The sequence below is a fragment of the Sceloporus occidentalis genome, unplaced genomic scaffold (assembly GCF_023333645.1).
Source record: "Sceloporus occidentalis isolate IW3139 unplaced genomic scaffold, rSceOcc1.0.p SCAF_3, whole genome shotgun sequence".
In the NCBI taxonomy this organism is placed as follows: domain Eukaryota; kingdom Metazoa; phylum Chordata; class Lepidosauria; order Squamata; family Phrynosomatidae; genus Sceloporus; species Sceloporus occidentalis.
The window spans coordinates 10,837,496-10,865,423 of NW_028316983.1; the positions used below are offsets into that span (position 1 = coordinate 10,837,496).

At 40.3% G+C, this 27,928-nt stretch overlaps 1 protein-coding gene across 4 annotated transcripts in view; it reads left to right on the forward strand.

Moving 5' to 3' along the window:
- Nucleotides 1-507: 507 nt before the first annotated feature.
- The window catches only part of DIDO1 (death inducer-obliterator 1), a 76,325-nt gene continuing 48,904 nt past the window's right edge, over nt 508-27,928 (forward strand). Inside the window, exons 1-6 of one of the 4 annotated variants that reach the window (XM_089513645.1) lie at nt 508-738; nt 20,402-20,584; nt 21,728-21,932; nt 24,237-24,335; nt 24,765-25,638; nt 26,475-26,793. In XM_089513645.1, the coding sequence (XP_089369771.1) occupies nt 20,417-20,584; nt 21,728-21,932; nt 24,237-24,335; nt 24,765-25,638; nt 26,475-26,793 (1,665 nt within the window). In that variant the 5' untranslated portion in view covers nt 508-738; nt 20,402-20,416. Of the gene's footprint in view, nt 739-20,401; nt 20,585-21,287; nt 21,332-21,727; nt 21,933-24,236; nt 24,336-24,764; nt 25,639-26,474; nt 26,794-27,928 lie in introns of those variants that run through there. The other 3 variants (XM_089513646.1, XM_089513647.1, XM_089513648.1) reach the window with 3 other exon arrangements.

The following is a 27,928-nucleotide window of genomic DNA, read 5'->3' on the forward strand; positions in this document are numbered from 1 at the left end:
TGTTCAGAGGAGGCTGAGAGAGTGTGACTGGCCCAAGGTCACTCAGTGGGCTTCATGGCTGAGCTGGGAAATCTAAGCCTGGTCTCCAGAGTCATAGTCCAACAGTCAAACCATTAAAACACACTGGGTTGCCTTAAGTCAGAAAGGGCTTGAAAGCACACAATGGTTCAAAGCACATTGTAGAAATAATCCAATTTGAGAGATCCAAGGATACTTTAGGATGGAACGATGGCAACTACGGTGGCCTCAAAGGGCCCTATTTCTACAATGTAGCTGCACCCTGAGTATTGAATTTGTTTCTCATTAATTCCTCCCTCTGTCAGTGCCAGTGAGAGGACCTGAGGTGAGGCCTAGAGCGTCCCTGCTGCTGGGGAGGATCGGAGAGCGAAGGCTAGAGCGTCCCACTAGACTCCGCCCACTTCCCCCGCCCCTCCCTCGAGAATCTCGCGTCCTCTCGCGGTCGTTGCCCTCCCGCGCGCGCACCCTCCTCCTCGGGCGGCCATTTTGGCGACGGGTTCCTCGGCGCGGCGGCGGGCGGAGCAACAAGTCCCTTCTCCGCCCAGCGCTGTGGAGAGCAGCGAAGAAGGGGAGCCCTTTCGGAGCAGAGAAGGAGGAAATGGCGGCCGGTGCCCTCGCCGCGCGTCTAGGCTGAGGCCCCGAGGCCACGGGAGGCAGCGACGCCGAGAGCGGAGGCCCTTCCCTCGCCCCAGGATCCCCCCCTTCCCCTTTTCTTCTCCGGTGAGTCAGGGAGCCAGGCGGGGGCAGGCAGGACGAGGAGGCCGAGGAGGAGGCCCCTGGGCGGCCATGGAGGCCGAGGGAGCGGGGAGGGAAGGCAGGCCTCCCGTCGGACGAGAGAGAGACAGATTTCTGCCCTAATCTTACAGGCCTCGGCTCCTGCTTTTATTCCTATCTATATATCCCCAGACAGAAATACACAGCAATCTGTGTCTGAGAGAGAGAGAGAGAGAGAGAGAGAGATCGTATATATATATGTGTGTGTGTGTTTTCTCTCTTTCTATATATATATATATATATATCCTACACACACACACACACACACATATATATAGAGAGAAAGAAGACACACACACACACGTATATATAACGTGTGAGTGTCTTCTCTATATACATATGTATCCAATATATATGTGTGTATATATATATAGAGAGAGAGAGAGAGAGGAAAAAAACAAGAGACACATATAGCGAATGAATACAGACACTAAGATAGATATGTGAGTGTCTTCCCTCGCTATATTTCTCTATATATGTAGGCTAGATATATGTGTATTCGTGTGTGTGTGTGTGTGTATATATATATATGATGTCCGGAGTGTAGGAGACAATAGATTGTGACAATAAAAAATAAAGGGGTCAAGGCATGGAACATTCACCCAGAAGTCTGTGTGCATTGGGCCTTCCCCCTTTTGTGTGTCTGTGTATATGTGTGTATATATATATGGGGTGTGTGTGTATACACTCAGAGAAACTAATGATATAAATTATCGACTTTATGATATAAATAAAATTATATATATATATGTGTGTGTGTGTGTAGAGAGAGAGAGAGAGAGACTCACGTGTGAAACGTTTGAGCACAAATTTATATTTTTTGGTCGACCAGAGGCCTTCCCTTTACTATATAAAGATATATATATATATATATATATATATTGGTGTGTGTATATACACACACACACACACACATATAGACACACACACACACATTTTGTCAGGAGTCAAGCCATGAAAGATTTGCGCATAAATCTATAAATTTAGGATGACAAGAGGCCTCCCCTTTTCAGTATAAATACACGTTGTTGTGTATACACACACACATTCATGTATATATTGTGTGTATACACACACACACACACACTTTGCCAGGAGTCAAAACATTGGCGTCCACCTCTCTCTCTCTCTCTCTCTCTCTATATATATTTGGGAGGAGGGGCGATGCGTGTCTCGGGGCTGGAGGCGCGAGGCCTTCCTTGCGGTGAGAACACAATCCAGTGACGCGGGAGGCGGCCTGCGGAGCCGGGGAAAGGCGCCTCGGGGGCCCTCTCTCCAGGCAGACAGACAGACAGAGCCCTTGGCCTCCCGCCTTTGTCGGCCCCAGGGGCGCCGGAGGGCGAAGCAGTCTTGGAGGCCTGGCGGCGGCGGCTGGCTTTGAGAGAGAGAGAGAGGGCAGAGCTGCCTCCTCCTTCTCCCGCGATCGCCTCCAGTTTCTTTTTCTGCCCTTCCTGCCGTTTTCAAGGCCTTTGGCCCGTTCAGGAGGCGGTTCCTTCAGTAGCAGGCCTTCTGGCCACTCCTTAGACTCTGAGGAATCTAACATCTAAACTTGGATGTTACAAACCAAGGCGAGCTTATCAGGAAGGGGTCAGTTTCGTCGGTTTCCCTCTCTCTCGTTTTTAACAAATGGAACTGTTCAGTTTGAAACCCTTTCCCACGTTGGCAGTGCCCTTTTTCCTCCTCGCCTTTTACCCATAAGGATTGGCAAGGGCAAATCCTCTTGGCTTACTCCAAACTGAGCCCTTTAAGGGGTTTTGGACTTCAGCCCCCAGAACCCCAGACTCTTGGCCAACGTGGCTGAGGCTTCTGGGGGCTGAAGTCCAAAATCCCTTAAAGGGCTCAGTTTGGAGTAAGCCAAGAGGATTTGCCCTTGCTAACCATGAAGAAGGCCTTTCCATTTTTCAATGGCTAAACACGTTTTTCTTAAATCTCCCTGACTTCATTGTTTGGGGTCTGTATGTGTGTCTTCAAGTCACCTAAAGACTTATAGTGGCCCTTTGAATCTCATAGGATTTTCTTAGGCAATGAATACCCAAAGTTGGCTTTTCCAGTTCTTTCCTCTGAAATATAGCCTACAGCACCTGATAGTCCTTGGTGATACTTCATTTAATATGTGTGGTTTGGCTGCTCATAGGCAAAGAAGAAATACCTTCTGGGCTCATTCAGACTCTGGTAAAATTTAACTTGCTAGTTATGGCACAAGATAAACAATGGACAAAATACAGTATAAAATATTATTATAAAAAGGTTTGAAGTCTCTGTAATAGTGTGGGTAAGATAACCTTTATTATACCATAAATCATATGACAGGGAAAAATAACCAGACATTAGACTTTGTTTATTTTTGTAATGCTAAATTTCTTAATTTAGCCTTTAACTACCAATTGCAGAACATTAACAGAGCAATTTTATCTACAGCATTGGGGAGATATACATGTGAATGTATCCAAAGCCTCACCATGCTTGTGCCAGGAGGATGGTAGCACAGAAGGAGCAGCATTTTGCTCTCTGGTGTTGGCATAGAACTGGTCCAAGTGGTGCTTGTGGCAGAGAGAAGCCAGGTCCAATATTGGGGTTTCTCTTCTAAGGGCAGACCTCTTTATTTTGCTCAGAGGAGGAGATTTCTGTCCATCCCAGGGACCAGGACATGGTCTCATAAGTCTGCAGTTCTTTGTTTGTAAGTGTAGCAGATCTGTATAAGTTTCTTCTTCAAACAATTTGTGAGGTGCCATTGTTTTTCAGGTTGGTAATCATATGTCCCTCTAGATGTTTTATGACTGGAAGCCCTAGCAGTTCTTGCAAGGATGGCCAATGGCACGATTTGCCAAGAGTTGTTCTCTGTAAATCTGGGGGAGGTACTGGTCATGATTTCCGTCCCTGAATTTATTCCAATTTTATAGCTTAACTTAACCAAAATGGGCTGTGCATCCATGGTACTTTAATCTTTTTTTTAAAAGTGTTTACTGATTTGTGTGTAAGAAAAGAATTCCAGGTCAGTATTTGGGGCAGCCAATGTGTTCACCTATTTATAGAATTAATTCTCATCTCAGCTTTCTGTGCTTTAAAGACAATCCTTTTAGAATTTGTAAGAAAAAATACAGTAAATCAGACAATTTAAAAGCTGCCTGATTACAGTTAGGCAATAAATTGCTCATTGTTGTACGAAATGAGTGGAAGAAAGTCTGATGGAAAGCTATCAGCAGAGGCTCTAAATAGACCTCTCTTTCAGGAGGATAGTCCACACATATGGCGCTGTAATTGTAAAGGTTGCCTGCTGCACACCTAGAGACTGTCTCGGCTGGCAAAGAAATACAACTGAGGGATTGCAATACTGTAATATTTTTCTGCTTGGGCAATTTCGTAAGGTAATTGTCCCATTTTGTAAGTAGTTGAGTGTTCTTTTCTGATAAATTCAGTGTTTATAACAGCATGGTCTTCCTTTAGTAAACTAACGTTGATTGACTTTCAATACCCCATTTGTGCTAGACTATATATATTGTTTGATTTTATAAAGAACGTAAGAGTGGTTATAACATTGATACTTTTAGTAGGTAGAATATTGTGATGTGATTAAGTTTCTTGGCTTTACTTTATTTTGAAGGAAGATAAAAAGTTGTTGGTCTTGAATTTGGGGATCAATCCTTTGCTCTCTGGGAGGGTGGCTGAGGGGCTGGAGGATGCTTTGAACCTTCCCCTCTGCAGATAGAGGGGAAGGTTCCTCATATAGAGATTTCCACAGCACACTGGCAGAAGGCTTTTTGACTGGTTTGCCTCAATACTATAGAGTCTATAGTGTTCTACGGTTGGTGTATAATGAAATGGGGTACTTGAACTGTTGGGAGAGTGGAAGACATGGAGTTGGCCATGAGTTCTGGCTCTGGGGAAAAGATACAACGATGATTTGCAGGACCTAAAGTACCTTGCAGAGAGCCCTACCTCTGATATACTCCAGTTCTGGTATTGGTGGTTCTCTCTTGTTAATTAAAAAAATTAAACTAAATCACCTGACTGTTGTGAGCTAGCAGATCTGGACATGATAATTAATTAATGTAGAGTATTTATGTCGCACTCTTCTGCCACAAAGGCTCACAGAGTGGCGTACGAAGGACTCCTCCCTACAAACTGCTTGTCTGTGTCTTGTACGCATATCTGGGAGTAAGTCCTTTCAGCTGAGAAATTTCCTTTTAACTATTGTGGATTGTGCTGGTTTGCCCCAATTATACAATCGTCTCTGCATTTTTGCGGACTTTGAGTCCGCAGCCTCGGTCCTTCACGAACCGGAAAACAAGAAGGGTTAAAATGGTGCACGCACCCATGGTGCACCAATTCAAGTCAATGGGGCGTGAATATTTGCAAATTGATCCCCCACAACAATGAAGGGGAGGACTGTATCGCCGTTTCTCCTCCAGAACTCTTTGAACTGGAACTAATTTCCCCCCCATATAAATGGAGAGGCTGCTGACGGTCTGGGAGGACGGGGGATTCCTCATCTTCTCTTGCCCACCCAGGCCTTTAGCTGTCTCCTGGGAAGTTCCATACCCAGAAGTCCTGCCCCCGGAAGGCGGATGTCCCGCCTCCAAAATTCTGCCCCTGGTACTGGGTAGAACCTGGTGCCGGAGTTCCTTTGACTTTGGGCACTCCGTCCCTAAAAGGTTTGCCATCATTGCTTTATGTTCTCTTTTGTGAAATTGTATAGTCTCTCTTGAGAGCCAGTGAGGTGCAGTGGTTTAAGTGTTGGACTAGGACTATGGAGAACAGGGTTTGAATCCTGCCTCAGCATTGAAACCCACTGGGTGACCCTGAGTAAGTCATGCTCTCTCATCCTCAGAGGATGGCAATGGCAAACTCCCTCTGAAGAAAATTGCCAGGAAAATCCCATGATAGGGTTGCCATAAGTCGGAAGGCACACAACAACAAATAGTGTCTGTTACTTTTTTATTTTTTCCAATTCTAAATCTCGGATTTATTTTAAACAGTAAAACTGAAGTGTGTGTGATTAGCTGCACATTACTTAATGTGGCTGAAAAGGTCAAGTTTAAATCCATTGCTAGTCCCAACAAGAATAGATTTTTTGGATCAGTGGGATTTATATAAATATTAATATGTGTATGTTTGTGCCTCCAAGTAACTTGTTGACTATGGCAACCCCATCAATTTTATAGGGGTTTTCTGAGGCAAGGAATAGTCAGAGGTGGTTTTGCCAGTTCATTCCTCTGAAATACAGTCTCCAGCATCTAGTATTGGTTGATGATGAACTACAGCTGATTTTGCTCAGCTTACAAGATCAGATACCATTAAGCAGTTGATTCAGTATTTACTCTGGCTTTGACCAGTTGTTGAATTTAGGCCAGAGTTTCTTGTGTTATCTCCTTTAATAAATAGGTTTTTTAAACATGATATAGAAATCTGAAAAATCATCAGAATATAAACTGTCTGAGAAAGTGAAGCATTCAGATCATATTAACAGTTAACTCCTGTTCTGCTAAGTTAATGTGTTTCTTCTGTAGTATATCATTTGTCCTTGACTTTTGCTTCTGTAGTAGATGATAGGTTTGTATTTGACAATCGTACCTACCCTGGTGTGCTTGAAATCAAGATTTCCTAACAATGTTGACTTTATTATTTGACACATTCCCAAACGTATATTTTGCTCTTAAAGGGATTTTTTTCAGTCAGGAAAACGTGTGCCATCTGTGGCTTTGTGATCAGCTACATATTTTATGTATAGTCATTTGTCTTTCTATCTCGAATGTCATTTTTGCTTCTGCTTGGCTATGCCAGGGTCCGATATCTTACTTTCCCAAGGTTCAGTTTTGTAACTGATCTAACCTCTGGATGGCAAATTATGCTCCTTTTCTCATCTGTTCTTTTGCTAGCAGAGTTCTTCTAGCATATAAATCTGTAATAGTACAAATACAGTACCTATGTTTATATATTTGTATTCTCTGACTTGGTCTGGTTTTTAGTTGTTAATCTCAAAGACAAAGTTTACACTAAGGTAGTTAATTATTATCAAAGCATGCAAGATGTTGCACATTAGAGTTAAATCTCATACAACTCAGTAGCACAGAATAGTACCTTAATGTTTTTTTCAGATCACCCTCTGTGTTTGAAACACCCTGATTTAATAGCATATAAGGACTGTACCAGGATGTCATAGGCCCGTTACAGACCGCCCAAGAGGGGCGGTCTCGGGCCGCTGCCAGTTGCAGCGCGGAGGAGTCACAGCAGCCAAACCGCGCGACTCCTCCGCGCTGCAAAAAAGAGCGCTAAAATCGCGCTCCTTCCGGCAACCCGGAAGAGATGTCGCAAGTGCCAACGCGCACACTCGTGGCTTCTCTTCCGGGGTGCGATGTCAGGACGCTGTGCGTCCGCGACGTCAAAATGGCGGTGCCCATCTGTATAGGGCGCCACCATTTTGATGCACTCATTACGCGCGAGGGGCAAGGCGCGTCAGGAAGCGCCGCCCCTCACGCGTAATCACGGTGCGGCGATGACGCCTCTTGGGCCCGTCTGTAACGCGCCATAGATTCACCACATAAGGTTGGTACAGTAGACCTTAATGTGCCTTTTGAAAAGCATCCCACTCTACCCAAAGAAACAGATTGTCTTGTCTTGGAGCTTCAAGCCCTACACAACTGAATATTTTGCATAAAATGTAATGTGCAATATAGAAGATTGTACAGTTAAAACTAATGTTAAAAGCAGAATACAATACAAATTCTTAATGAATCCTGGGAAACTAATGTTGAAAAATAATTGCCTGTGTAGGTTGGGTAATGTCTGAAAGGAAGAATGCTCAATTAATGGCCATTGCTCAGTTCCAATATTTTTAAAATTAATTATAAGGTTTAAGAGTCTGATATTATGGAGCCTTAGAGGAGCAAAGGGAGACAGGCCTCATCCCTGTGATGAATTGTCTTTGGGTTGCATGCAGTAGCATCTGATTAGATCAGTGGCCCATTGTGAGTTCAGTTCTGGGCACCACATTTTAGAAGTATATATTGTCCTGGCTCAGTGCTAAGAAATTTTGAAAACTGTAGTTTTGTGTGACATTCAGCCTTCACTGTCACTGTCAAAAAATATTGCCACAAATATTGGCACCACAACAAACTCCAATTCCCGGGATTCCCTAGCACTGAGCCAGAGCAGTTAACACAGTGTCAAACTGGATTATTTCTGCAATGTGTTTTGGACCATAGTCAAGTTGGAGCAAGTTCAGAGAAGGGCAACAATGATACCAAGAGGTATGGAGAACAAAACATAGGAGGAAAGATTGAGAAAGTTGGGCTTGTTAAACTTGGTGAAGAAAAGTAGGTTTTGATTGAACATAAGAAGGAATTCCTTGACAGTAAGAGCAGTCCAGCAATGGTGCCAGTTATCTAGAGCGGTAATGGGGTCTCCTCTGGGTGTCTTTAAAAAGGCTGGATAACTACATCTTTGGGATGCATCAGTTGGAGTTCCTGCACTGAGTGTGGAGGTTGGACCTCTGGCCCCTTCCAACTGTGTGATTCTGTTTAAAAGACGACTAGAATGTGGAACTTGGTTGCCTTAATATCCAGGGGCAAATAGGCATTTAAAGTTTTTGCTCATTAACAAGCAGAAAACAATTCTAAAAAAGAAAATATATCAGAAAGCTTAAAGTAAGGCTGTTTAGAAAGATGTACATGTTTTACGTTTCTTTAATGACTGGTGGGTTGAATTTTCCCTCAGTATTTATTTATTTATTCAAATATTTTTGCTCTGCCCTATGTCCAAGTATCTCAGGACTGTGTAGAATAAAATTAATTTAGAACCATTTAAAGCAATAATGTTAAAAAGACTAAAAGTGTATTAAATCATTTGTCACCTAAGGTAATTTAAAGCCAATCATAGAATCATAGAGTTGGAAGAGACTGCAAGGGCCATCCAGTCCAACCCCCTGCCATGCAGGAAATCACAATCAAAATCGAAACAATTTAAAGTACTGTAATTCAAACCATAGTACATGTGCAGATTGGATGAAATCCATTAGGATATGATACAGAATTAATCTAGTTTGAAATATATTTTTGTCTTATTTGTATGGTTTAATATTGTAGGAAAATTCCTTGTAGGTAAGACTTTAGGGATAGTAGAAATAATGTAATAATTATTTGAATTGGATAGTTTGAGATTTGAAGCCTCAGGTTTATGACATGTTTTCAATTGAGAAGTTTTTGTAAGCAGATGGTTTCAGCAGTTCTGTCTTTTGTAAGAACAAGGAGCAATTATGGATCTTAATTGCTTTTTAAATGGTTTGATACTGTATTTCATTGCAAAATTTATATTTCTTTTAATAAATGAAGATAATGTATAGTACTGGGGGAAAAACTTAGTATGAAGCCTGAATTGCAACTAGGAATATGCAATTTTCTCATTCTTGATTTCACCGCATTTCTTTCACTCCCCTTTGCATTTTCTGTCTGTACTTGTTTGGTATCCTTTTTGTGGAAAATTTTCAGGATATTTTAACATAGTTCTCATGTACACAATTTTCACACATTTCACCTAGTTTATGCACTTTCCCCTGTCTTGACTATAGCAGTTTTTATCCTATAGCCAGTTGCTTTTTAAAATGTGAGCATTACTTTGTATAAACTTCATTTTTTATTTCTTTGTGATAAACCTCACAGATGTGCAGATTTTTGAGCTGAGGTAGATTTCTTCTTGTAGCAAGGTGTGCAGAAGCTACTCTCATTAGGACCTTTGAATTAAACAAAATTATTTTCCATTTCTAGTTGCAAACTTCAAATCAGCATGAGGCAGCCCAACTCTATGATTTTGCTTTTTGAATGTTTCACCTACTATTGTGTTCTTTATTGAAATCTTGTCAACCAGTTATAAGCTACACTCTAAACTTGTTGTTTGTTACCTTATAGAATATGGTTTGTTTAAACCTTGAGTTGTCATGATAGCAACCTGCAGATACAGTTTGTTCACATTTAATTGAAGTGGGAGTTGATCAAGGGACAGGAGAGAAACAAACTAGAAATGGAGATTGGAATAAGCCGTGGTGTTTGTTCATCTGCCATACAGTTTGTGGCTTAAACAGCCAAACATGTGAAAAATAAACCATCGCTTATTGTGATGTGTGAACCTTCACTTAAGAGTGCCAAAGCTGCCAGGGTATTCATTTCTGGACAGATCGATCAGTTAAAATCATAATAAGTAAATTTCTTAAAGATGTACAGTTATGGTAATCAAACTATATGACAAGTAGAGACCCTTATTTGGCCTTGTTCTTTCAGAACATACCTAAAGTTGAACCCCAGTAGTAAGATAGCTTACTGTAAATAAATTTGATTTCATTAGCATAAGTGATCGTCTTACTCTGAAATTATAAGTAATCACTAGAAAATTAAATTTTAGTTGATAATAGTGGAGAAAGAATTGTTATGGTACTGTATATTGGAAGAGGGAAATAACCCATGATATCAAGATGTTTGAGCTAATAACATTATAGCCATTAACTTAAGATGATCCACTTGTTTGGACTACTGTTATCTTACTAGGGCAGAACAGCTTCAGTGTCAGACAGAAAGTAATTTTTTAAAAAATCCACATCATTATTCTGCAACAAGTATAGAAGCAATGGAATCGAAGGAACAAAGGGAAGATCAAGATGTATAAAATATTTACAGTTGGCTCTTCAGATTTGTTGTGATATGGTTCCAGGAACTCTCCCATGGATGCAAAACAAACCAACCCATGATTGATTGTGCCCCATATTATTAAATGGTGGCAATGTGAATGCACATGCTTCAGGATGTCCACATTCATGTTGCTACCATTTAATTATATGGGGTGTGACGATCCATGGGTGATTGAATTTGCAGCTGCAAAGTCCACTGATTCGAAGAGCCAACTGTGTTTCAAAAAATGTTGCCACTAAACAAAAGGAAATACAAAGCATTTGTTTGCACAACATGTTAAGTCATCCTTAGGAATCCTGATTAATTTGGATTGGCAATATATTGGGATGTGGCAGTTGATCACTACTGCTTTGGAGTAAGAGCAAGTGGAATAAACTATGGAAGATTTACTAAATAAACCATGACAGTGGAATTTATTGTGTTCTGCAAAACTGAGCACAGCTACCACAAACCAGAAGTGGAATTGACAAACAAGTGTAGTCTTTAGTTGGCTTAGAGAGAAACAGACCAGAGAGGCAGCTGATTTGGGTTCACAAAATCTAATCCTGGGGTTGTTTTGCACAGTTTTTAATGTCTCCTGGTGCAGGCAGTATACAATCATAGAATTGAAAGAGACCACAAGGGACCATCCAGTCCAACCCCCTGCCATGAAGGAATACAAAGTCAATGCACTCCCGACCGATGGCTATCCAGCCTCTGTTTATTAAAGGCCTTCAAAGAGGGAGACTCCACCACTCTCCGAGGAAGTGTGTTTCACTATTGAACAGCTCTCACTGTCGGAATTCTTCCTAATGGTGAGGTGGAATCTCTTTTCTTGTAAGAGCAAGCATACTGCTCATGTACAACAAACCTCCATTCCTGCAGATCCCTGGCTTGCTCTCCACAGATATCTGACATTTTTGTATGGTATGAATGCAAATGTAAAATAAGACTGTTTTTTGAGGGGTTTTTGGGCTATGTGGCTGTGTTCTGCAAGAGTTTATTCCTAAAGTTTCACCAGCATCTGAGAATCCTTTGGCACCTTCCTTTCAGCGCACTGTAAGAATGACTGAAGTCTACGGCACATACATTTGGAATGGCTAGAAAAAACTAATTCAGTTACATGATAGAAATGAAGTAACACTGTGTGGAAATGCTCACTAGCATGCTATTTATTGCTAAAAGTACTATAGTGCAGCTTACCTTTGTACTTGGTTGCAGAAAACTTTGCAAAGAAGTGAGGAAAGAGCTGTGTACGAAGTCTCCAGGAATAAAGACTTGTCAGTATGAATCTTTATTCCTGTGGACTACATACACAGTATATAGCTCTTTCCTCATTTCTTTGGATTTGTTTTTTTGCAAAGCTCACTTTACAAAGCTAAAGTATATGACAGAGTATGAAGTTGTCTTTTTAAACAGGCATCCTTTTAAGATAAACTATATGATTAATGAACAGGATAAAAATATTAGAGAAAAATTAATCACAGAAGGAAAGTTAAATAAATATGTGGCAACTGTTATCTTATGCTTTGGATAGAGGAAGGTACAACAACTTACTTTGCCTTTGTGAATCCCACTCAGCTGAAATTCATGTAGTCTGTAATCTTCTTGTAGCCTAGATTACATTATGTGATGTGTAGATAGATTATTATTATTATTAACCTTTATTTATAAAGCGCTCCTTCTCTATAATTTTGTCTTTTCTGCCAAGTATAGAATTCAGAAACACATGGATTAATGATGTGACTTTCTGTATTGTTGTTCCTGCTTATCCCCTGTGTCTTGGAGGAGTTTGGAAGCTAGAGCCAAGTTACATTTTCTTACCTCTATTGTTGTAAACAGCCAGCTGAAAAGTTGCAAAATTGCTTTCTGAAATAGTTGAATTTCACTATATATTTTGGAGATGGATGTAATAATACTTGTTTACTTCTTTGCCACACCCAGTCATGGCCAGAAGTCATCAGACACTGCTATGCACAGTTGTGGTTCCTAATAACATTCAGCAACAGTCTCCATCATTGCCCCTTCTATCTCCACCCCACCCCAGTTGTCTAATTTGGTGTGGCCATAACTTTTCCTTAGAACTCCCTGAAGAAGAATACTGTACCAGTGCAAACAAGGAATTGTGTGGAGTAGGGGAAGCATGTGTGGAAACTTGGCTTCTTCAGGCTAGTGCTCTCCTGACTCTTTCATCGTCCTTCACCATTGTCATTCTGCTGTGGCCTGACAAAAATAGTAGAATGAGTCTAGTATAGAATGCTTCTGGAAACTGAGAAAGCATATGTGGCAGTGCCAGATATATCTTCACTGAGAGTATTGGACAGAGCATGGAGGCAACAAGTGGCAAAAGATGGCTTAGTTTGTTCATCAATGGGAAAGGACTCATTTCCTTTCTTTTAGTATTCCATATTGTGTGGGTTGTATAATATGATACCTTTTTAAGAAACAAATGTTTGAATAATCTGTTATACTTGACATAATTCGTGCTTTATTTTTTTTAAAAAGCTCATTTTGTTTCTATGAGGGTTTTTAATGAACTTTTAAATAAATTAGTAATAGTACCTCTTGTCCCACCTTTTGTAGTCCACTCCAACCTGATAAGAGTTCTGGAAAACTCAAAAGAATGAATGTACATGCATGCACAGTGGCTGATTCTAAAAATTGTAATGCTGAATTGTAGATTTTAGGATTTCCCCCCATTAAACCAGTATTGCAGAACTTGCTTTCTGTGTTTCATGCAAACTTTTCCTAGTAAATGGCTATATTCTTGAATCTAGTTTTTATATGGCCAGAGATAGATAAAAGGCTATTGCTTTTTGCAGAGATGAGCTGGAATCATATCACTACTATGCTTCTGATGGTTAGAGCTGTAATTTACTACTTCTAAATGGACTGGAATAGGATTTCATCCTGTTATTCCTTATTGGGTGTGTTTGATTCATTCCGAACAGTAGGAGGGGGAAGAGGAAGGGCCTCATGGGTGGCTGTCTTGTGCTGCCTCCTTGTGCGGTGTTGTTGTGCAGCAAGTGAGGAGCAGAAAAGGAGGACGATAGCTAGCAAAAAGGAGCAAGATAGGAAGAAGAGGGAAGGGATCACATTACAAGCCGCTGTAGAGACTCAGGTTTGTTGCTAATTAAAATAAAAACATCTAAAATATTAGCCTGCCTTATCTAGCTTCCTCAGTTCTGTCAAAATAAGAGAGACTGCTTCTACCAGAGTATCTCTGGAGGAAAGGCTGCCTTTCCAGGCCTTTTGGTATAAATCATATGAACTTTGAAACATGCAGCAGGAGCTATATTTTTAGAAAGATAGAAATCCAATATCATTTGGATTGTGTGAAAGGATTGTAGACCCAGGTGTGAAGAAAATGTGGGGGAGGATTCCTTTGTAGTGGTTTTTGTTTTTGCATTTTTCTCAAACTCCAAAGTGCATTAGCTGGTTAGGTTGCTTGAGTAAAAAGGTGGTATTTTCCTTCATTGTATTTTTAGCAGCACAGTAGTTGCAGTCACTCATTAGTAACTCTGCAACATATATTTCTCAACTACAGTTGACAAGTTTAATGCTTAAAACAGGCAGAGTGCCTAGCCCCTGTAGACCTCTCTGCAAAGATAAGGGAGTCTTGAGTCACATCTCTTCAAACTGAAATTCCCTGTAAATCTCCAAGAGGCACCTATTCAAGGGCTTGAAATTCAAGTCCTCATCCTGTAGTATATGTTCTACCGACAACAGAGAGGAAGAAGTGAACAGCTAACCAGCAGCAAAGTCCTGATTATCAAGGCCACTGCTACATGGGCTCTCCTTAAAGACCTGTCAGCTGATTTCCAAGATGGCTGATTAGGAGGAATCTGTTCAGTGATCAGAGTAACAAATAATCATCTAGTTCCTCTGAAAAATACCTAAATTGCAAGTTCTGCATATGACTTAACATGTTTTTATTTACGGGTGTTTTACAGATAAATAAACAAATGGTACTTGCCTGTCAGCCATTTTCTAGTGAATGTACTAATAAAGCTTTAGCTTTAGAAAATAACATTAAACAGTTATCTAAGCCTACCGCCTAGCCCAGTGGTGGCAAACCTGTGGCATGAGTGCCAGAGGCAGCACTCAGAGCCCTTTCTGTGGGCACACACGCTGTTGCCCCAGCAGAGTTTGCCAGAGTTTATTACTAGAAAGCCAGAGGGATATGACACTTTGTGATAAATAGTGGACTTTCGGTTGCTGTTTGGGCACTTGGTCTCTAAAATGTTTGCCATCACTGGGCTAGCCACTTATAATATACATGTTAAGTGTGCCCAACATGGTGCTGGACTGCTGTTGAATCCATCTCCTTTTTACACATAGGAATGGTACCTTGTACTGTTGGAATCATTGAGGCAGTTAGCAGGAAATACAGAACTTTTAACTAGCTTTTACATTGACTTTGTTTTCCTGATTTTTTTCTGGACAACTTACAGGGCAGTAAGCATCCATTCTTGGAATATCTGCCCAATAGAAAGTTAAACTGATATGGCTCCAGCCCCCCCCCCCCCTTTCTCCTAACACTGGTGTGAAGGATGGAAGTTTGTTGTGACATTCTACTGGCCAGATGCTTCAAGAGAGCTTGTCCATGTATGGCCAAAAGGGCAGGCCCTCTTTTCTTCTTTCCTGCCAAAGTTCATATTTGTTTAATTATTGGTTGTTTGCCTTCAAGTGGATTCCAACTTAGGACACCCTATAATAGAGTTGGCAAGATTTGTTTAGATTTGTTTGCCATTATCTTCCCCTTAGCCTGCGAGAGTATAATTTGTCCAAGATTGCGCAGTGGATTTACATGGTCAAGTGGGGAATTGAACCCTGGTCTTCCAGAGTTCTAGCCCTGCACTCAAACCATTACACCACACTGATTCTCCTTCACCATACCCACCATGCCATAAGAGACAAATTGGGTTGGCACAGTTGAGTTAGTGTAATTCCAATGAAAAACTGTTGCCCTGAAATTGATGAGGGTGGTGGGGTGGGAGTAGCTTGATTCTCTCTCAACCTGGAACTCCATCTACCTAGTCAGCACAGGGTTAAGGCAGGCCTCTGTTGTCCCCATGCACAGTACCGCTTTCTGCTGGTCAGGAGGCAGAAGCATACCTCTGCACAGTTTGAATTCTGAGAGAGCTTAGTAAGTATGAAGCCAAAGTGAGGACCCAGTAGTCTTTCCATCTTAGAGCTGGGTAAATACCTGTTTTGGCTTTGCAACAGCCATCACTTGGAAACAATACTGTTCTAATGTGAAGTCGAAGGCTTTCATGGCTGGCATCCATAGCCACAGATGCTGGTGAAACGTCAGGAAGAAAATCTTTTAGAACATGGCCACATAGCCTGAAAAACCCACTGTTCTAAAATCTTAGTTAGAATTACGTTAAGGTTTTGGAGTATTTCTTAGAAATTATGAATCTGGAAACCACTCTATTGTTTAACCATTCTTCTCCTTTTGTGTAATCCTCAGGCACCAACTGGTTATAATTTTATAATGGCATTTTGCAGCATGTTTAAATTCTTGGCTATGACAAATGTTTTCCGGTTATTTGCAAGCCCCACCCACCCAAGCAAGTAGCAATAGCAAGTACATTTCTGTACCACGTATCAGTGACCTAGGTAGTGAGAATATTAGTGTTATGTAGGGCAGTTTAATACTTCTGTTCCATTACTTTCAAAAATAACATTTGTAATAAGACCAGATTCCAGATAATCTAGCTCAGTTGTCCGTTTGCCCAAAAAGTGGACTTCTATTTCTTTCACTTCCCTAATTCCCAGTACAGCAAATCAATGTGAAAACAGAAAGGTATTCCTGGTCATTTTGCTGAGATTACTTGTCTGTATAGAAAAAGAAAATTCTGTAAGGCACAGTAAGACTCCCTTTAGCTTAGGGAGAAAGCAGATGGAGCTCAAGGAGTGGCCAGAGGCTGCTTCGGCCCCGATCGTCCCAGGACCACCATGGAACCGCGGCAACCAGATACACAGTCCTGAGGGTGCCCACCACTGCAGTCCTTAATGGGCCACGAAAAGGATCAGTAAGAAATGGCTACTTTTGCTGCCGGAAAAAATGTAAGGTACTGCACGTAGGGCGGAAAAATGAAACAAACAGATACAGGATGGGTGACACCTGGCTGAAGGAGACTACGTGAGAAGGGATCTGGGAGTCCAAGTAGACCACAAATTGAACATGAGTCAACAGTGCAATGCGGCAGCTAACAAGGCCAATGCGATTTTAGGCTTCATCAATAGAAGTATAGTGTCTAGATCAAGGGAAGTAATAGTGCCACTCTGGTCAGGCCCCACCTGGAATATTGTGTCCAGTTCTGGGCACCACAATTTAAAAAGGATGTGGAGAAACTGGATCGTGTCCAAAGGAGGGTGACTAAAATGGTGAAGGGTCTGGAAACCATGTCCTATGTCCTATGAGGAACAACGTAGGGAACTGGGACTGTTTAGCCTGGAGAAGAGAAGGTTAAGAGGTGATATAATAGCCTTGTTTAAATACTTGAAGGGATGTCATATTGAAGAGGGAAGAAGCTTGTTTTCTGCTGCTCCAGAGAACAGGACCCAGAACAATGGATGGAAGCTACAGGAAAAGAGATTCCACCTCAACATTAGGAGGAACTTCCTGACAGTAAGGGCTGTTTGACAATGGAACAAACTCCCTCGGAGTGTAGTGGAGTCTCCTTCCTTAGAGGTCTTTAAACAGAGGCTGGATGGCCATCTATTGGGGATGCTTTGATTGAGATTTCCTGCATGGCAGAATGGGGTTGGACTGGATGGCCCTTGTGGTCTCTTCCAACTCTATGATTCTATGGTTTTGGGCTGCGTTTGGCAGCCCTGGTACAGCTTCTACTTGGCCTCGGAGCAATCTGAGGGTGTGTGTCATGTGCATGCCCAGCCCCTGGATCGGCCCAACGGTGGCCCTTTTGGGTCATCTTTTTTAAAAAATATATATTTTCAATTCCACACATATTGCAACCAATTACATTTAAACATTCCTTCCTTTTTTAAAAGGAAAAAAAACCTCTTACATTTCGTTTCACTTTCTCAACCCTCTTCCATTCAAATTCTCTTCCCTTCTTATCCTTATTCCCTTTCTAATTATTCTTCCTATCTAACCACACATTTCTGTCCTTTCTTCACTCCTCTTCTCCTCATCTTTCAATCTCTCCTACATCTTTCCAGTCTACTTTCCCCCTCCTATTCAACCCTTTCTCCTTTTGGGCTGTCTGCTTTAGGAGTGAGTTTTGGTTAGCCTGTGCCTCCCACACCACCCGACAAACAGTGAGTAGAACTCGGGCTTTTTACAAATCAGCTACAATAAAAAGGGCTTTTTGCTTTGAATACATAGCTGTGTATACACTGCTATATATGTATACACAATTCTTGGGCTGCTAGCTGTTTCTGATTAAGATAATGTGTGTTGAGCATAATAGTAGAAAGAATAGAAAAAAATATTTCAGGCTGATTAAAATGTTCTGTCATTGACTTAGAGAAATTAAAGTGGGCTGGTGATGTAATTGAAGCATGGAGTATTGGTTATGTGTGGATATTTTAGCTTGCATTGTGTTGGAGAGTCCCTTGGGTTGGACTAATATCTTAGTCTGTATTTAGTTGTTATATATTAGTCCAGAAGAAAAAGAATTTAAGCTTCACTTTATTCACTTTACATTTACTTAGTATTCACTGTTTATAGATTTTTTATAAGTGATTAATTAATTTGTCTCTGTCTGTTAAGAGTCTATTAAGAGTTCTTTTTAATAAACCCTGGGCTCGTGTTTCAATGCCCTTAAAATCGCTTCAATGTGTAACAGTGTCTTTTAGAAGAAAGTACCTTGTTGGTAGTGCTATTTTGCCTTTGCAGCTTTCTTCACGCTAGCTTAGCAAAAGAGGCGGCAGCACTTGTGCTCTCATCTGGAGCTCCCTTCAGCACTGCCCTAAATGTTACTTTGGGTTTCACCTTGCTTTCTTCTTGCTTTATGGACACGCTGGGAGAAAACCAGAAATGATTGTGGACCCCTCTGAGTCCCCTTTATCGGTGGAACAATTTTTTCTGACCTGCAATCCCCGGGACAGACTTAATCCCCACGACATGCGATCACCACTCAGACTTAGAGTGGTGACCGTCACACCCGCTATTACCACCGGATCTTCAGATTTGGAATTTTAAAGGAATACTTCTGAATGCAAATCAGTAATTTAGGATTTACTTCTTAGAGATTCCTGACTGGGTATATACAAATGCATATGATCAGTGTACCTTATTGCTTGGCTTCTTACAAGTGAACACCCATAGACAGTAATTGCCTCTCTTGGAAGCCTCCACAAACAGTATCTCAATTTTAAAATAGGTCATAGCCCACCTGCCAATACAACTTTTTTGGGAAACAAGAATTTGATTCCTGCTGCTTCAGGATTTTTGTTTGTTTCTGTGTTTTTGGCACTTTTGGTGGTACATGTGGCCTCCTCATGGGGTGATAGGACAATTGCCCACTGCTGCTTTACAACTAGAGCATATAGTATGTCGCTCCTGAGATGTCGCTCTTCAGATGTTACTGAGTGCAGTTCTTATCCTAAGTAGCATCACAATTGGTGATGGTTGATGGGAGTAAAAGTTGACCAACTAGAAGAGGCACATATGACTGAATTTTTGATCCAGCTTGCCTGCTTTCACAAATATGATTCTTTAGAAACAGGCACAAAGACAGAGCATGACAAAGAATTGAAATACTTTGCTTGCAGTCACTTTTAAATAGCAAATTGCTACTTAGATGTTACTGTTAAAAGGTTTTGACAGCTTGCATATTTAATTTAGGAAAGGATTTAAAGTTTTAGATACGTTTTAATTGTTTATAGTGTTATTATTTTGTTTAAGAAGTATGCGAACATTTTTAAAAATTGCCAAAAGGCTTATAATCTAAAGGTTTTCAGTGCATTTTAAAATATAACTAGCAATGTATCTAGGCAATATTATGTGTATGTTTTCCTTTGCAGTACACCCATTTACTTTGGTAGAATTTTTATCCACATTGCAAATAGTTAAGTTTCCATTAAATTCAAAATCATTTCACAGTGTTCTTGCCAGACCATAATTATGCTTTGGAGGTGCAATTATTAATTTTATATATGATATAATAGTGTAGTAGCTTGAGTATTGAACTACGACTCAGGGACCAGGGTTCAAATACCTGCTCAGCCATGGAAACTCATTGGGGGGCCTTGGGCAGGTCACACTCTCTGCCTCAGGGGAAAGCAAAGGCAAACTCCTTTTGAACAGATCTTTCCAGGAAAATAGGTTTGCCTTAGGGTAACTGTAATTTGGAAATGACTTGAAAGCCCACAACAACAATAGTACTTAGCTATCACTGTTTAAAAGGTTATTGTGGTACATTATTTTTCTGTTCATGATTCACATATTGGCCTCCTTTTTTTCCATTGTTGAGCAGCACAAGTACATTGAAAGCATTGCTGGTAATGTCCATGCCTCTTCTATCCCTACTGTGTCCACTGTTTTGTGGCTGAGTGTAAGTTTCTTAATGAGAAGGCGTTATCTATAACTCCTGTTCCCTGCAGTGGCTTTTGCGTGCTTTTTCTGCTCTTGCTTTGATGGGCCAGATGGGGAAAAAAGGTGTTGTTATAGTTAATATTTAAAAGATACTAACTTGTTCCAGGGTAGAGTAAAATGAACCCATTCTCCAATGCAATTTCTAGCAGAAAAATTAAGTTGTAGAACAGTGCTCCAGGATTTAATATGCACATGCAACTTGGATAAATAGTAGTTCGAATTCCTGTAGCTATCTAAATAATTGTACATGATTTTAGTATTAATATCTATGTTTAAAAATATGAATTCCTGATTCAGGATTTTTGTTCCTAGAAATAAAACAAAATCTTCTTTTTAAATAATTGAATATGATTAGCCAATTTTTCCCTCTTCCTTTTGGCAGATCTTTTAAAATTGCATGATGTGTGATGAGTTGGAGATTCTTAACAGGGAGATTGAGAGGTTATTACCAAGCAACATCGTGGAAGGAAGCTCTTTAAACTCAGACTCTCTTCAGCCATCAAGCTCTGATTCCTGGGATGTAGATTCTGCTTCAGGCAATAAAGCACAAAGCAGTTTAGTGAAGGTATCCAGTACCTTAGCGTTATAGGACTCACATGGCTCTCCTGTCTTTTCACTGTTGTTTTTCTGTATAACATTTAGAAAGCCTTCCAGGAGACATGCTGACCTGTGTTACTCAGATGAAGTGCTCAATTTTAGTTTTGCTGCCAGGCTTGACTCAAAGAGGATTATTTTCACCACCATTGTTGTATTTTTGAAGAGAAGGATGCATTTCCTAACATTACATATTTATTCTGAAGTCACTTGGAGACCAGGGCTGAGATCTTTGTTTGGCCATGGAACCTACCAGGTGACTTTGGGGAAGTCGTAGTTTTTCAACCCCAGATGCAGAGGTCTGCTGAACAAACTTTGACAAGAAAACCCATATGATATGGCCTTGGGGTTGCCATAAGTAGGAAACTACTTGAAGACATGCAACAATAACAAAGACCAGTTGTAGGGAATAATAAACCTTAGTACTTGCATTTGATTGCATTTTCTGTTGCAGTTGTGGCAGTGTTTACCTCAAACATTAAGTACCCTTTAGAGTGTCTGTGTGTGTTTGAGGTAGGGGTGTGTGTGTGTGTATGGATTAACATATGTAGTCAACAGGCCATTTCACGTTCTGTCACTTTAAATGAGTCAGGTAGAATCTTCAGGGTTTGGTGGTTGGGATTTTTCCGTTACAGTAAATACACAGGTTAGTGGAGAGCAGAATACAGAGGAGGCTGACAAATACCAGAAGCAGTGCAAGGAATTACTGAGAAGTGAGGTATCCAACTAAATGAAAATGAAAAAACGTTTTTCTCCACATTAAAGATCTTTTTTTTGAGTTTGTTGGTATAGTAGACCCTTGGGTTTGGTTCCAGGCTGCACCCATGGATACCAAAATCCATGGATGCTTGAGTCCCAGTATATACAGTGATGTAGTAAAATGGTGTCCTTTGTTTAAAATGGCAAATGAAGGTTTGCTTTTTTGATTTTTGGGAGGGAAGGGGGGTGGGAAATAGTTTTAAGATGTTGATTGTTGAATCCATGGATGCAGAATCTGTGGCTATGGAGGGCCAGCTATAATTTAGTTTATTGATTTGAACCAGAACCTTTTTGCCTCAGCTAGTAAAGATATAATTCAAAATATAAAAGATATAAATACATTTTCCTATAACAGGCAGCCACATCAAGTGGAGTGTTGCTGGTTTCTGAGTCTTCAGGATGCCATCATCGTGAATGTTGTGTTTCTGGCTTCAGCGGAACAGCCTGTGCTTTAGGGATTATGCTGAGTGATTCTGACTTACTTCAGCCCCTCAGTGATTCTTCTTTTGGTTTAAATCAGCTTTCAGAAAAAATTCTGGCAACCTCTAATGCTATGTCAGGTAAAAACACTTAAGGGATATTGGAGGCACTTCTGTTTCTTTTTCTGGAAATTGGGATTCATCTTTTGTACTCTTAATCTTTCTTCACCTTCAAAGGTAAACAGTTACATTAAGCTGTTATCTGAATATTGTGTTGCAATCTTATTGTTGTTGTTGTCAAAAAGTCTAATGTTTAAAGCAGACCAACATTTTAAAATCATAGAGGAATTTAAAGCAGTAGAAAGGCCCAAGAGTTGCAAGATAGGTAATTGGGTCACTAGGAAGGGACTAACAGGTTTGTTTCTAATTTTCCCTTTGTGTAATGGAAATTGTATTTAAGGAGGAAGGAGAGTGTTCCTGAATAAAATGCATTGTGTCAAATTCTTTTGGTAGAAGAATTCAAAAACATAGCTGTGTTAGTCTGAAAAGTCAGTATAAAAAGGGATCCTATAGCACATTTGAGACAAAGTGTCAAAAGTGCAACAAGATCCCTTTGAGTACTCAAATTCATATGTAAGGAGATTTCTGTTCAAAGTTCAGAACAGATTGAATTTAAGCCCAACATATTTGCTATGGCCAGAATAAATAACAGAAATACAGTACTGTGTTAAGCCATTGTTTTATGTAATTTTTGGTCCTGGTGTTTCAAATTTCCAGTGTGAAAGCTCATAGATTGTGAGATTGATGCTGCTGGAATCATACATCTGTTGTATCACAATGCAAGAGCCATAATTCGCAATTCAGGGAGGTTCTTCAAAATCTTGGTCAAGATTCTTTCCTAGCTTTCTCTCAGGTCTTTTAGTGAAAAGTGGTCTGAGATTTTTTGTGGGCTGACTGATAAAAATAATGTTAAAAAAACCCTGAGATGGGACATGGGGAGTTATATAAGCTGTTTGAGCTATGTTTTGATTTTACTCTGCCTAGAGATAGGCTAAATGTCTGCCTGTTCATATCATGTTAGACTATAGTCCTAGCCAGCATAGGCATTGGTGAGATAGAAAGTACCATATACACTCAACTAGAAGTCGAGAAATTCATGCCCCAAAATTGCCCCTAAAAGCTTGGGTTGACTTATAGAAGGGTCAATGCACCAGTAGTGCTTAGAAAGGTCCTAGCAAGCAAGCCTGATACCCCAATCTCCGATTGCAAGCCTTTGCTTCCTATCTTATCGGAAAAACTCCCCTTTGGAAAGTACTTCCTGGTCCATTTGCAAGCCTTTGCTTCCCTGGTCTGTTTAGCAAGCCTTTGCTTCCTATGGGGAAAACTCTCCATTTAAAACCATCTCTCCAGTCCCTTTTGCAAGACCTTGCTTACTATGGAAACAACTGTCCATTTAAATCCACTTGCCTCCTAGAGGTCCAGAGAAGGAGACGGAGGGACGGAAGTGGTATCTCCCCTTTTTTGTCCTTTCTTATGCCCCCCTAAGTTTTACCCTTGACTTATCTATGGGCCATATCAAAATCCATGATTTTGACCCTGAAACCGTCCCTCAACTTGTACATGAGGTCGACTTATACACGAGTATATATGGTAGGTGCAGTCCAGCAATATCTGGACATTGAGATGTTTCCCACCAGGTCCAAGAAAAGAGGATTATATGGCTGTACTCATCGTTCTTGCATTGTGAATAGTCGCTGGACAAGAGACACCTTACTAACAGTGGAAGTATGTTTTGATAAGTTGAAGCATATCTTGTATTTTTTGTTGTTGAATGAAACATGTGCTATGACCATTCTGTAAGAACAAACGGAATAATTTTTTTTGTCTGCAACTGACTTTTTCTCCAGGGTGCTCAAAGTGGCATTCATGCTCTCCTCCTCCTGACTTTATCCTTTCAACATCCTGTGAGGCAAGTCAAGATGAGAGAGAGTAAAAGCTGAGAGAGAGTAACTGATTTAGTTTCACTCAATGAGACAGCACAATGGAAAAATAAAATCAGGTTTCCAGCTCCCTAATACCAGTTCAATAATTGCACATCATGCTACAGCTACCTAGGGCTGTATCTGCACTGCAGAAATAATCCAGTTTGACACCACTTTAACTGCCATGGCTCAGTGCTGTGGAATTATGGGATTTGTAGTTTGTTGTGGCACCAGAGCTATCTGAAAGAGAAGGCTAAATGCCTCACAAAACTACAGTTCACAGAATTCCATAGCATTGAGCCATGACAGTTAAAATTATATCAAACTGCAGTGCGAATGCAATCTAGATAGTTATACACTAACTGTAGTTTGCTACTGGCAATGCATTTTAGCTGATAATGAATTGAAAATAGTCAAATTTATAAACCTGTATTTTAATATTATTTTTATTCATTAATTTCAGAAGTGACATTTGGGAACAGTAGCATCAGTAGTATGGAAGAAGAGAATTTGGAGTCTGTGGCACTGGAGTCTGAATCTAATATGGAAAACCCATCTCTTGGTAAATTATTTTGCTCCATGGTTAATAGAACTCCAGAATTATTTTAAAAATAATGTTACTCGCTGCAAAAACCTATTAACCAGCAGTCTATTTAGGACTGAGCATAGTCAATGGGTATGGAATTCTGGTTGTGATGGAGATAAGAAAAAGTTGGGGAGAATGGACTGGATGGCTGGAACTCTGTAAAATATTGTATTCAGTATTCACACTTGTAACAAATATTAATGAACCTAAGTTGAAAGCAAAGCAGAAACAGACAAGTTCAGCTTTACAAATTCATCTTACGAGGAAAAAAACAATTAACACCATATACTTCAGGGGAAGGGAGAGGGTTGCAGTTTAGCTTTTTTAAAATTCTCATACTGGTAGTAATTACAGGAGGTATTGTTTTGCTATTCAAAATGGAACGTAATTTTTTTTCCTCTTCAGCATCAGCTTTGGATGACAAAGGTGACCAAAGCAATGAGGATGAACAAAAGACAGTTAAACCCACTAGTAAAGAATTCAGAAAAACGTGGGGGTTTCGGAGGACTACAATTGCAAAGCGTGAAGGCTTAGGGGATGCTGACATGGACATTATTGAACAGTCATCTCCACAGCAGCAAAGCCTGGCTCTTAGACGTAGTGGGCGACAGCCAAAACGCACTGAACGTGTGGAAGAGTTTCTTACAACAGTAAGACGCAGAGGAAGAAAGAATCTTCCTTCATCTCTTGAAGACTTGAATGATTCAGCTTCCTGCCATGTTACTGACAATGACACTGCTTCTGAAGGCAGCATAGAAAGTATTTCAGATCTAAAACCTGTATCTCAGAAGACCCGCTCTAAGGACAGCAGAGGTCAGTCATCTCATAAAATTAGAACCACTAAAGAACATGAGGACGGAGATGAGGATGATACGTCTGACAGTGACAGTGATGGGTTAACACTGAAAGAACTACAGAATCGCCTAAGGAAGAAACGTGTTGAGGAGAAACCAGAATTAACACTGAAAGAGTTACAAAATCACCTCAGGAAAAAACACCAGGAACAAAATCCTCCCGAGACAGTTGATGTCCAAGGGGGCAACCAAATTAAGCATGAAGTAGCTGTGAAGCAAGAGCCAGGTGATACAGCTGAAATTGAGACTGGAGATAAAATAGGTGTTTCCAAGGATAACACTGAGGCAGTTCAGGTTAAGAAAGAAAGAAAATCTCCTGTGCAGACCAGTGATGAACCTGAAGAACCCAGAAAGTGCAAATCAGAATCTGAGGTTTATGATCCTAGTACTCTCTACTGTATCTGCCAGCAGCCTCACAACAACAGGTATTTTTAACATGCAGTATTCTCAAAGTATTCCTCTAATTAACTATACAGGTTAGACAAGCTTTCTCTTTAGGAAAACTGGATCTCATAGACCCCTGCATGTGAAAAGTGTAAAAATATATTGGTTTGTTAAACATGGGAGGAAGGAGGAAAAAATAGTTGTGTTAGCATCAAAGTCTTTTGCATATAGCAACTTTTGCAGAGGTCAGAAATTGTATAGTATTAAAGGAAGAATTATAATTATAATGAAAAGTCATGTGTATAAAACTGTTCCAGATAACCTTTTGTTGGTACCACATTTGTGTGGAAGTAACACACAGCTTTAGATGCTATCATGTTGCCATGATGAATCTGCAACCGAAGGGAGTAGCTACCTGCATCTTCATGAAGTGAAAAGACAGTCATTGGGAAGGTTTGTTCCAAGTGGGATATAGGATACAAAAGTGGCAAAGAAAGGCAGTTGGATATGAGCAGTTTGTTGCATCAACAGCAGTCTTGGGGAAAGGGTCAAGATGATACAAAACCACAGCATTTACTGAAATATATTGGTCGCCAAACTGTGCCCTTTAAGAGATTTTGGGTTTTAGCTCCCCAGAAGCCTCAGCCATATTGGCCAATAATCTGATATTCTGGGAGCTGAAGTCCAAAATTCCTTAAAGAGCATAGTTTGGGGACCACTGCTGTAAATGAAAAGGAGAGTAGGAAGTAAATTTTGGTTTCATTTTATGTAGATGTGAAATCTTTTATACTGTATGGTAGTAGAACGGTATATGCTATACAAATAAGATTTGCTTTAATATACATTACTGACATAATTTTGCTAACACTTCTTTTAGGTTTATGATCTGTTGTGACAGATGTGAAGAATGGTTTCATGGGAACTGTGTCGGGATTTCAGAGGCTCGTGGGCGACTGTTGGAAAGGAATGGAGAGGACTATATCTGCCCAAATTGCACTATTCTGCAGGTGCAGGACGAAACAAGTACAGAAACTGATCAGCAGGAGACTACATTGAGACAGATAGCAAGTGATGGCACAGAGCTTACAAGCATAGGAACTATTGAACAAAAGTCCATTGAGGACCAAGGAATCAAGGGCCGGATTGAAAAAGCTGCAAATCCAAGTGGAAAGAAAAAGCTCAAAATATTTCAACCAGTGAGTATGCATACTATTCAGAGTGAATTGTGTTTCTGTGTTTTTGACACTTCTGGTTCGGAATTCAAGACATGGAAAATTTTATCTTAGGTATTATCTTGTTTTGTATGTTTGGTATATTATGTGTACCATTATGCAGATACACAAGCTAGGTATTGGTAACCCTTTATATTGTAAATTCGGATGTGGTAAACTCTTATTTTAAACAATTTTTAAACAAATGTTGAATGGATGTCAGGGATGTTTTTGCTATAGATTCCTGCATTAGGATGGCACTTGGTGACATCCTTGGTGGTTTCTTCCTACTCTACAGTTTTATGATTATGTGATTATTCTTTTCTGAAATGTTCAGACTTTTCAGAAGAGGAAGCAAAGGAAGTTTTAAATTAGTTCTTCATGATCTTATAGCAATATCAAGTACATTTCTATACTGCTTGTCAGTGAACTAAGCACTCCCTAAGCGGTTTACAATGTGTAACCCAATTGTCCCCAACAAGCTGGGTACTCATTTTAGTGACCTAAGAAGGATGCCAGGCTGAGTGGACCTTGGAGCCCTGTCGGAGATCGAACTCACAACCTTGTGGCTGCAGTTCAGGCATTTAACCACTGCGCCACCATGGCTCCCTAAATTATGGCATTTGCATCCTCACTTGTCATTTTGTCTTCATCCTCCCCTGCCCCTTTCTAGGTGCATTTACTATAGCTTTGTTTTGATTATTATTAAGTGCTTCTGATTTTTCTTATATATGATTTTTAATTTTCTTATACTCTTCCCCCACCCCACCAGATCCTGTTCCTCTGAAAATATTTACCTTCACAATTATCATATTAATATAGTATAGTGATTGTGTGTATGTAGTATATATAGTACTTATATTACTCTTTAGGGCTTCATCTGGACTGCAGAAATAATGTAGTTTGACTTCACTTTAACTTCCATGGCTCAATGCTGTGGAATTCTGGGAATCGTAGTTCCTTTTTTAATAGGATTTACATACTTACATTGATAAGCCATGGCATCAGAGCTCTCTGACAGAGAAGGCTGATTGTCTCACAGAACTACAATTCCCAGAATTTCATAGCCATGGCAGTTAAAGTGGTGTCAAACTGGATTATTTCTGCAGTCCAGATACAG